The 11,894-nt window shown below is 42.6% G+C and overlaps 1 protein-coding gene across 1 annotated transcript in view; it reads left to right on the top strand.

The window, feature by feature from the left end:
- The first annotated feature begins 2,142 nt into the window (after positions 1-2,142).
- The window catches only part of LOC110534480 (protein WWC2), a 50,648-nt gene continuing 40,896 nt past the window's right edge, over positions 2,143-11,894 (top strand). Inside the window, exons 1-2 of the mRNA XM_036933604.1 lie at positions 2,143-2,618; positions 11,211-11,320. Coding sequence (XP_036789499.1) covers positions 2,485-2,618; positions 11,211-11,320 — 244 coding nt within the window. The 5' untranslated portion in view covers positions 2,143-2,484. The remainder of the gene's footprint in view (positions 2,619-11,210; positions 11,321-11,894) is intronic.

The raw sequence follows: 11,894 nt of genomic DNA, 5'->3' as shown, positions 1-11,894 counted from the left end.
TCTACGTATATGTATTGTCTATGTTTAGTTTAACCCTGGGTTGAATTGAAGCAATAGCTGTTGAGGACTTTGCAAATGTTACAAAGGCCTAAATGACTTATAGAGTATGGTTAGATTTCATTTTCCCTATTAAGCCTACCCTTTGGAGTGACTTCGATAGCAACAGTGAATCTATTTAGTTATGAAGAGATCTCTCAATAATAATTCTCATGATTGCACATTGGTTGTAGTCAGTGACAAATATCACAGCTAAGCAGTGGACTGGTTAAAACCCTGGATGGGAGACCAAATGGATAGCTGTAGATAGATGAACTCTCCTGTAGGAGGTGCTGCCTAGCCTATTGTTTTTTTTCTGATCGTGTTAGATCTTCAAAGTTATATCCACTATTTCAGAGGTACAAATTCAACATATTATATAAGGGTTGTCTGGAATTGAGGTTACCATGATGACGTAATTCTGTGTTGGAAATTTCACCCTCAAAACAACAGATTACTTTTTGCAAATCCAATGTATTATCCACATAGATTCCAAGTCACAATACGTTGACAAATTACATTGAAACAACATTGATTCAAACAGTTCGTGCCCACTGGGACCTCTCATCCATCTCCTCTCCTCCCTCTCTGTCTCTAAACTTCCCTTTTGTTCATGTCCTCTCTTGAATGTCATATCAACAACATCTCCAGCCCTGCCCTACACTAACCCGTCTTCCATCTATTCTCCTCCCCTCTGTCTGTCTCTCTATCTACCTCTCTGTATTACTCCACTGCTCTCTTGAATTTCAAACAATATTTCCAGCTCTCCCCTTCTGACCTGACTGCCCTCTCCATCTCCTCCCTGGTCTGAATGAGCAGCCTGCGAGGCTGATGAGACGAGGAGGGGAAAGAGAAAGGTGCTGTGTACCTCACAACCGAAAACTACATCACACAGACTCTGAGATAGACATATCCCAGCTTTGTTCAGAGAATTAAGTTTTTATCACAAATCTGTTTCTGAAAAGGCCCACCTACAGGGGGATCAAAGGTTCTCTCATAAAGTAAAAAGGATTCATATTGCCATGGACAGAAGTTAACAAAAAGGCAACAATTAGTTGAGAATGGTTGGGAAAAGTTTGAAAAAGAAAAGAACATCCACAGTCTGTGTATTCCTAGAAATAGATTCTCTCACTATAGTTCCTTTTGAAGGGGAGACGTTTTCCGATTATTTGTCCAGAAAATGTGTCAAATTGCATCCTAGCCCAAAGAGAACAGACGAGCAATTGAAATTGTATGAATAAAACTGGTGTTTTTCCCCCTGGCCCAGAGTTCACTCAAGGCAATGTCTTGTAGCCTACGTACCCTGTAGTGTGACTCCATAATGCCTTGCAGGATTACAGCTGATGTTTAACCGCAGGAGTGAAGAGCAATGTGATTATTTCACTAGCCACAAAAACAATGCTGTTAGTCTGTTACTTTTATTATTGATCTATGCGTGAGAATCAGCAGGTCTCTAGATAATCACGTGTATATCTGTCAGGGCTATATACAAAGCTGAAATATGCACTGATTCACCCATAACAGTCAGAAATAGAAAATATAATTATATAACATATGCGTTAACGCTGATATATACTGAGTGTACAAAACATTAAGAACACCTTCCTAATATTGACCTGGTCAGACTATGTCATTGAAAGAGCAGGTGTTAATAATGTTTTGTACACCCAGTGTATAGGTCTATAGGTTTATAAGATGCCCTTTACAAAAAGTTCAGGCACCACACCCTAATGGACTAATTTCTCCCCCTTATTCGTATCACAATTACCTTTTACCAGTTCAGTATAGTCACTAATAAAATATTTTTTTGTATTACAGCAATCACAGATTGTCCCTTTAAAGTTATGCAGTGCTGTTAAACTTTCTCTATTATTATGTTTAAGAATTATTTCCCCCAAGTTTATGTAGATATTGAATTATCTGCGGACATATCATATTTTATCCCTGTCACTGTCCCATCATCCTATCTGCCTATATTTTGCAATGGTGCATATTTCACCATTCCAAAACTTTTTCTCCCAGTTCTCGCATTGAGCGACAGCGGCGGATAACACAACTATTTAACGCGGCGGTGCAACGTGTCCCGCTTGTCTGGAATGGGGAATGGGACCGTGGGTATGGGACCAAATACTTCGATTGAACCAGTGTAACAAGTCGACAACACACATATTCCACTGGTGATGTGTTGGAAAGGGTTAAGCCGCAGGAATGCAACACTCAGGAATGTGCATGCAAATAGATTTATGCTAATGATATGCTAATGTACCGTTTGCTGGGAACGGAGTCAAGTCTGTCTGTCCCGGTCTGTCCAGGCCTATGTGTTCAGCTAGGAACCCAAGATGGAGGACAGGGGAACGCAAAACATGGATCTTTACTGAGTTTTTCGTCGCTTTTTAGTATTCCACTGGATTTTCTTTTCTACCGTACTTATGGCGGAACTTATAGAAGATGAACATGCCTAGAAAAGGGAATGGCCAGCTGCCGTTACCCGACGGCTGGGAAGAAGCGAGGGACTTTGACGGCAAAGTGTTTTATATCGACCACAACACTAAACAAACAAGTTGGATAGACCCGAGGGACAGGTAACGAGCAAGAGTGGCTGTTTGCGAAATTTTGCGAAGTTGACAGGGGGCAGCGTTTGTAAACAGTTCATAAACAGTTTATAAACAGTTTATACAAACGTTTACGTATCGAAACAAAAGGGGTTCGAACAAGTGAATGCCTTGAACAGTAACGTTAACTGTTAACTATTACAGTACGTTAGCTATATGTATTATTATAGTGTGAAACTATCAACACGCCTTTGCTAAGTTAGCTAGCATATCTATTGGTATTGCAAGAGCGTGCAGAACGTGTCATTTGAACATATCTAACGTTAGCTATTGCAAAAACGGTGGTAAGTGATAGCTAGTTGCATAGTTTATAGAAATAGAATTTCAGCTGGCTATGCCGGATGTAGCTAGCAGCTAGCTATAGTTTGCTAACTGGATAGCTAACTTTCTCATGCCATGGTTTGGAATAAATTCCTTACGATGCTAACTTTAGCTAGCTAACTGTTTCACAATTTCAATGAGGATTCAACAAGGAATAGCTAGTTTACGAAGCAAGCACCATTATTCTTATGAGCTAGCAAGCTATCAAACCAACGTGCTCATTTTATGCAACTACAGCAAACTCGTGAGCTTTGTTGTTGCTGAGATTCTAGAACTTCTACTGCGTATGATTCCAACAGAGAAGCAAATAGGTACCAAATAAAAGCAATACTAAAGTTATTACAGTAAAATAAGCTATAACGTTACATCCATAATCCCAGAGAAGCACATATGTACAAAATAAAAGCAATACTAAAGTTATTACAGTAAAATAAGCTATTTCATTACTGATGGCTATACTTACTATTTAGTGGTCTATGAAAAAGGCAATTAAAATGCTAAGCAGAAACGCTAGTGAAGACAGTGGAGTCTCCTGCAGTCCCTGAAAGGACCCTGATAATTCACCACTCACTCTGAAATGGTAAAATCTATGGCACTTTTTTTAAAGCTCCAGCTTCCCCAAGTTACCATTTTGCCTTTTGTAAATGTGTCATTAAATTGTCATGAAAAATTGGGAATCTGAGATCCACCAAATTTAGGGGCTCCCAAGTGGCGCAGCTGTCTAATGCACTGCATCGCAGTGCTAGAGGCATCACTACAGACCCTGGTTAGATTCCAGGCTGTATCACAACCGGCCGTGATTGGGAGTCCCATAGTGCGGCGCGCGATTGGCCCAGCGTCGCCCGGGTTAGGGTTTGGACGGGGTAGGCCATCATTGTATATAAGAAGTTGTTCTTAAGCCTAGTTAAATAAAATGAAACGTTTCCTCTGGAGAAGTGAAGGCCTCTGGTGCAGATGTATGTTGACTCCTATGATCAAGTCTGCTCTAGCCCACTAATCAATGATATGCTGTGCCTTGGTATTGGATAAATAAAAAACATTTAACACGTAAAACACAATCTTAAACTGTAGCATATTTGATTGGCATATTATTAAGGGCTAATTTCATGGGGAGGAAGAAACCTAACAGCCCATTGATTTGAATAATAGGCTAATTCTGTACATTAGCCGGTATTGACACGCACACTTAATTCAATTGAGGCCTTTCTTACCAGGGTTTTATTACATAGGGTTCACCACATGCCACTTATGACAAACCATTAAGCTCTAATTATGAGGATAATTCGTCAGAAAGTCCGGCCGTAATGGAAGGATAATGCCTAGCTGCCCTATGGAATTGCGGGATTCGTTAATGCTAATTTAGTTGTACGTTACAGTGTTGAGTCATGCATAGATAGAACATGGGTAGCTTGATTAAACGCTCAATGACTGAACAATTCTAGTCAATAGCCTAAGTTCTATAGTTTAAATAAACTTGCTTCATATCAATCGCAACAGTAGTCCTATATGGTTGTCATATTGACGCCTCATATGTATGTCAGATGTGTGTTGCTGATTGAAACCTGAGGAGTCATAAGAGAAGGCCATGTGACACTGTGCTGAAAACGGATGTTCCAGTCTGTGCTCACTCAGACCCCCCTAAGCTGAACGTGCAAGGGTATAATTGAAGCCAAATGCTGCTATAGTGTGTCTTAATGCCTTATACTGTTAGAAAACTTCTAGCCTATAATAGGTGGCATGCCAGCCATTCCTATGAGACTACCAGGCATTGTGAATGATATTCATCAAGTTGCTCCCACTTAGAAACAAGCCAAATCATCATTATCCACGGTTCCCTCCCTCCACCTGAACTGCGTCTAGATTCGACACATTCTAGAATGATATGAACTTCCTAGAATGATAGGCTAATACCTCTAATTCTAGAACAGTGTTAATCGGCAAGAACGCTAGGATGCCGTGTCAGGGTGGAAGGGAATCATACTCAGCCCCTTTTCACAATCTCAATCTTGGCCCAGGCTCAGAAATGCTAACGGTATTTACGACCCTAAGGACCTTACCGTGATATGTTCAGAGGGGAAGAAATCATATATTGTAAAAACATATTTGACCCGTGGGGGTATGTAGGTCCACTATTAGGCTACTATTGGTCCTGGCCCTGTATTGTCTGTCGATACATTGTTGTGAAGAACATAAATGTTATAAAGATTGTGTGTTCTGAGATAAGAGGGTTCGCTTGACTAATTACCAGCGGCCGTAGCTTTGGCGGCATGCCCTGCTCTTTCCACCTCTGCGACACCTCACATTCCTGTTCAGGAGAGAAGTTGCAGGTAGGCACAGATCTAGGATCAGCTTACTCATCCGACCTACTATGCATTTTGAGATAGTGATGCACCGATATGACATTTTTGGCCGATGCTGGTATCCAATATTTTCCTTGCCCCCCAAAAACGATAACGATAACCGATATTTAAAATGTAAGTGTCCTTTTAAGCATTCTAGTACAGTCAAATACTTAACACACATGGACGCAGCGGTCTAATGCACTGCATCTCAGTGCAAGAAGCGTCACTATAGTCCCTGGTTTGACTCCAGGCTGTATCACATCCGGCTGTGACTGAGAGTCCCATAGGGCGGAGCACAATTGTTCTCAGCGTCGTCTGGGTTTGGCCGGGGTAGGCCGTCGTTGTAAATAAGATTTTTTTCTTAACTGACTTGTCTAGTTAATAAAGGTTACACACACTCACACACACCACACTGACATTTACGTATGTCCCCACTACCAGTAAAACATAATCAAAACATATTTATTTCACTTACTTGCTGTGCTGTTTCATTGTTCATTTGTTCAGTCGTTTCATTTTCAACCAGGATTTCTGTGGAATGCCGTTTGGGTCTTTGCATGTCAAAAAAGATACACGTCAAATAACACTATTTGATGTGTCAAATAGGCTTGTTGACCAATCAGGACCTGATTATGACTGCACGTCGCATAATAATTTAACGGGTTCATACATTTTTTTATGTAGTTATTACACATTGATTACACTGTCACTCGTATTTCATATGTCACAACGATTCATCGATACGTATGCTATGATGCTGGTAAAGTTGTCTCGCTCACCTACAGTGCTGGTCATAAAAAAAAGGTAGCTAGTTCATGGATCCAAACAATGTTCTTCCCCAAAAACATAGCAAAACGACATAATCTGTTTCAGTAACTATTTGATTAATGGTGGCCGGACCCATCTATATGAAGCTAGCCACAATAAGGATTAGCCATAATAGTGGATTTTGCCTTCAAAATAAAAGTATGTAATTGACAGTGATGCAAATGCATACAAATAGTAGAATTATGCCAAAATTGAATTGATCATCCTAAACTAGGCTGGAATGTTGTTATATTAAATCAACAAAAGACAATAATTTGTTAATTTGACAAAAAATCTGGAAAGTGACAGTGAAGATGAGGCCTCAGAGTCCGATGTTCAAGAGGTGGACATTGAGGAGGTCCAGGGAGAAGACATGGAAGCTTGAGAGGAAGACAACCAAAGCCTTAGTTTCTAGACTATCATTTAACAGATGTATGTTGAAAATGTTTTTGGGAGATGCGATGGATCATTGGGGATCATTCAATATTCCCTTCCTTTTGTTGTTCAGTGAAATCATCCCATGTGAAGAGTCAACTCATTTAATTAAAGTACAATTCGTAACTAAATTGTTTTAAAAATGTCTATCGGAACGATTTAATCATTTGCAATTATGTCTACTGATGATACGGTAAAAGGTTAATGCTTCTGTCTCCATATGATATGGTAAATATATCCAATGCAAAAAAATTCAACATTTAAATGGTATTAATATTAATTTGCATATTTCCATGATTTCCCATATATTCCCGTTAATTGCCACGGAAAGTTTCCACCTCTGAATATTCCCCAAAATGTGCAACCCTAGTTGCGGGGTATCGGTTCAGTGCATCATAATAACCATGACGTGATGGATAGATGGAACAGAGACATGCATAGTGGGCCACAAAGAATAACTCACTTCATCCGTATAATTTGTCCAGAAATGATTCTCCATCGACATGGGATGGAACTTTTTGTGTATGGGAATTGGGAAAACTTCCATTGCCAGATAGCAACAGGTGTTTCATATTTACAAATGATTCACCCCTGTACTCTGGTATTATGAAGTAAAGTTGGAAAGCACGAACCCTGTCAACGCAATATCCCCCAATTCATCCCAAAAGGATGCGTTTTGAAAAGATTTTGGTGTGTGCGTGGGTGTGTTATACTTGGAATCCAAGTGGACCCTCCCACCTTTAGCATAGCACCCCGCCAAACTTCGCCAAGACTGTCTCATGCTTCATCTGCACGTCATCCCCTCCCATCTCTATGGTTACAGTCAGGCCAGGGACTAGACCTGTTCTGTTCAGTCAAGCAGAGGGGACCCTGGCTGTCCAGTGGAGGAATACACATTTTTGGCAGAAAAAAGGAATCCCTCTTTTTCCCCCACCTTTCTCTCTTGCTTTCCCTCGCCTCTCAAATTCACATTTAAATGAGCTTCATTGGCCAAGGCCTAACTGACAGGAGTGATTTAACGTTGTAAAACAATGTAGGTTCTACAATATGGTTGACAAATTATTTCAATCTCTCTCGCTCTCCATCCTTCTCTCTTCTTTCTCACTCCCCCTTTCACTCCTCCCCCTCTGCCTCCCCCTTTCTATTTCCCTCCTTCTTTCGCTCTCCTCCCCCTGACGTCTGACAGGCCCAGCCATCCAGATCTCGGATTTATGAGAGGGGCTGAGAATAAGAGGCAGTGTCAGAGTGCTGCACCACATTCCTGAGCCCTCCCTCCCTCCCTGTCTAAATCCCCCAGAAAAGAGAGAAATGTAAATGCCTCCCTCCTCACTGCTCCAGCCCCAAAAATGTTTATTTCCAGAAGAGGAGGCATAGATAAGACTCCAGCCCAGGTTTCTCCCCTCCCATACACACACACAGTCCCGCGTTCACATGCAGACACACACGCACAAATTCTCTTGGCCCTCTCAGTTTGGAGCTTGACCCGTTTAATTGGGGCGAATTTGTAAAAGCATGGCCTCTGCCACAAAAGTCTTCCCTCTCGCTCTTTTTTGGCACTTTTTATGACGTGGTTGGCACGGTAGGGGGGAAAGAGACAGGAGAAGACCGATAATAAAAGAAGTGATGTAAATCGTGGCTTTTCACAGCTGCTGGCGTCTGTGCTTGAGTCTGAACGAGAGGGAGAAGGTAGAGGAACGGGGAAATAGAGGGAAGACAAAAACAAGTGTGTGTGGTAGCCTTGGAGACCAGAAAACATGGCCGCGTCCTGTAATGTGCGCCACACATGGCCGTCCACAGGCCACGGTTTCCTGCTCCTTCACTGGCCGGCCAACATATTCCTAGGGGCTATGCTGAATGCTTTCAATGTGTCTCTATCTAGAAGCCTGCCACTGTATGTTTTCACTTGTATTCAGCTAACCAGGGTTGTAGCGTTCAGTTGAATTAGGTGTCAGTGCTGGGCTGGAACAAAAGCCTGCTCGCCTGTCACGCCTCTTCTGTAGAGCATCTCTTGACACAGGGGTCAGCGCTCTAGTGTGAAAGTGAATTTCAGCAAAGTAGGCCCGTCTCCCCAGACGTAGCAGCTAGTTTGTATTGTTATGGTCTGATAGGCTAATTGCTTAGGTGCAAAATTAGCTTTGGCCAGAAAACAAAGCGCTAACTCACATTGTTTACATTGTTAGGACGGTTACAGGTTGTTTCTCACATCCATTCAACCCTTCAACAATCAGCCTGTTCTGTTCGGGAGATGCTGTCAGAGACAGTGACTAATGGGAGTCTCTTTTAGTCTCTTTATGTCCCCTCAGCCGACCGCTGTGGTGAGAAATAGGCCCAGGCCTAGAGACATTGGATCATTGTTACCATGACGACAGTGGACAGTGTACCGCCCAATCATCCCATCCCACCTCCCCTGTTGTCTTCCTCTTATCTCTCCCTCACATATCTCCTCTTCACACACACGTACACCCACTCCTCTCTGTAGTGGTGATGTTTGGCTCCTCTTCTGTTGGTCGGGACGCATCAAAAGGTGCTAGTCAGTCAGATATCTTATCTCAGCCACAGCAACAAGCTCCAGTCCAGGTCTTTGTGTCCCACTGCTGACTGTGTGGCTGGGAACCTTAATGATTTGTCCTCAGATGTGTGAAGGGCCAGATTTAACACTTTTCTTTCTTTTGGACATGATGTCATTTGTAGTAGTCTTGGTTATTGTGCAGGGGAAGGAGGTGCCCCGAGGTGATGTATGGGGCTGATGAAGGTGTTGGGCTGGCCATGTGTGTGTGTGTGTGTGTGTGTGTGTGTGTGTGTGTGTGTGAGAGAGAGGGTTCAGAGCACAATGATGTGTGTGAGGTGATACCCACCCCGTCATTGCGGGGTGGGTAGCCAAGGTGTGAGTGAGTTATCAATTTCTGGAATGTGGTACACACACACACACACACACTGAGGGGCAGACTACTAGTCAGAAGATTTCTCAATAGTCACGCCATAGTGGAGAGGGAGGAGGGCGGTCCCTGTCCTGTCACTCCAGTACGGCCTCTATTTTCACATTGCTTAGTGTTGCTGCTGACCTGACTGAGTGTTGTATGAGGACATTTCTCGGTTATGGGCCTGTGTCCAAACAGTAAAGTGTTGGTTTGATCAGTGTGATGTTAGTGATTTGTCTACTGATAATGTAGAGGTTTTTAGCTTGTCAAACGCTTGGTTCATGCATTCGTTCTTCAGTTGAACAGCCACTCTGATGCTAAACTGATAGCATAGTAATAACTGTAGATAATAGTCATGGTAGGCCAATACCTATAGTAGGACAGTGCGAGGACAGCAGACCAGTCCAGAGACTGGCTTCTGAGTTCAAAGGTCGTCGGTGGTGTACGGAGTGCGATAGTCGGCCGACCCAGCCGAGGGGGCATACCAGGAATACCGCCTGTCTAATTTTTAACGTTTACAGCCGAGGGAGCGTGCATACCAGACTGACAGCCGCCCAGGCCAAGAGAGTTGGCCTGTGTGTGTGTGTGCACCTGTTTGTTAGCATTAGCGTTTGTGTGTCTTAGAGTGCACTGAATAAACATAGTGAAGTACGCCGGGCGGCATGCTGGCTTGGCTTAAACTGCTACGTTAATACCCATTGCCCACATTCTTAGACTTATTCAATATAGATTCTGTCCCAGTTTCTCAAACATTCTTTGGAGTTTCAAAGATACAACACAATCTTCCAAAACCGCTCTCTCCCTCTCACTCCTACACCCGTTCTCCACCTCCATCTTGTCATGACCCCGCCAGTGAACTTGGTTGTCTCTCGTCTACTGTCTACATGGGCCAAGTCATCCAAAATACCAGTAGAAAGGAGAGCGGGAACAATGTTCAGGCAGCCACCCAGCCAGTCCTTGGACAACGCATCCCAAATAGATGGAACAGTGGTTTAGTGTCCCTTCTCTCTCCCTGTCTAGCCAGACTTCCCCCAGCCCACAGCCAGCCAGCCACACTGAGCTGAGTGAGTGGTACCACGATGCCAGTTTTAGACTTTGGTCCCTCAGGAATGTGTCACTGTTACTGCTGGATGCTCCAGTGGTGTTGTTGTTGTTTAGTGGCTTGTCTTTCTGAACTCTAGTTTCTAAGGTCACTAGGTCTTTCACATGGAACGTTCTAGACAGTCAATGGCCTCTGACGGAGGTCACTATAAACCAGCGTTGTAGTAATGGATGATTCCTTTATGGCTTTTCTTTTTACTCATCTTTTTATATGAATGAACCACCTTATGTAGTTCATATATTGGTTACGATATGCACTAGCTTTACGTTTCATGTGTTTCTGTGTACAGATACTGTATGCTTCTGTGTACAGATACTGTATGTTTCTGTGTACAGATACTGTATGCTTCTGTGTACAGATACTGTATGTTTCTGTGTACAGATACTGTATGCTTCTGTGTACAGATACTGTATGTTTCTGTGTACAGATACTGTATGCTTCTGTGTACAGATACTGTATGCTTCTGTGTACAGAGACTGTATGCTTCTGTGTACAGATACTGTATGTTTCTGTGTACAGATACTGTATGTTTCTGTGTACAGATACTATATGCTTCTGTGTACAGAGACTGTATGCATCTGTGTACAGAGACTGTATGCTTCTGTGTACAGATACTGTATGTTTCTCTCTCTCTCAGGTTGACGAAGCCCCTGTCGTTTGCGGACTGTGTGGGAGACGAGTTACCGTGGGGATGGGAGGCCTCATACGACCCTCAGATTGGTATCTACTACATCGACCACATCAACAGTAAGTTGACAGGTTTACCTCAGTGTTACCCCAGTAACATTATGTCTGTGCCCAAACCATCTGGGCCTTCCACCCGGGCAATCACTGTTCTGTCCATCCTAAACAAAGGACCCTAGGCTGTTTCATTCAAGATTACATCTCAGATGTTTTGGCAGGGGTATTTCCCGACACTGGATTTGATTTTCTCAAACACAACACAGAGAAATGAGTAGAACGGCAGAAACTGTAAGGATGTCGATTTATTTTGGTTTTCTTTCTCTGAATTACCCATTTGGTATTTAGGAACTTAATCCACTGGAACTTATTTTATCATTTATAGTCAGAGCGCCATATTGTTTGATATTGATGAGATATTGATGAGACGTATGATCATTCGCCAAGTGTCTCCATCGAATGATGAATGTATTATTTATATTGACTGAACTTTGAGAAATAATCGAGTTAAAGTCGAGTCAAAATCCTTACTGTGGCCAAAATCTTTACCCGGCCCTTTCTTTGCTCGGTAGTCTTTAGCTGAGTTTTATGCTTTTCATTTGTCAAGAGTTTTCAGTTGTGAAAACCTGTTTTCTAACTG

Source organism: Oncorhynchus mykiss, chromosome 10 (genome assembly GCF_013265735.2).
Source record: "Oncorhynchus mykiss isolate Arlee chromosome 10, USDA_OmykA_1.1, whole genome shotgun sequence".
Taxonomy (NCBI): domain Eukaryota; kingdom Metazoa; phylum Chordata; class Actinopteri; order Salmoniformes; family Salmonidae; genus Oncorhynchus; species Oncorhynchus mykiss.
This window is presented reverse-complemented; position numbering and strand designations above follow the sequence as displayed.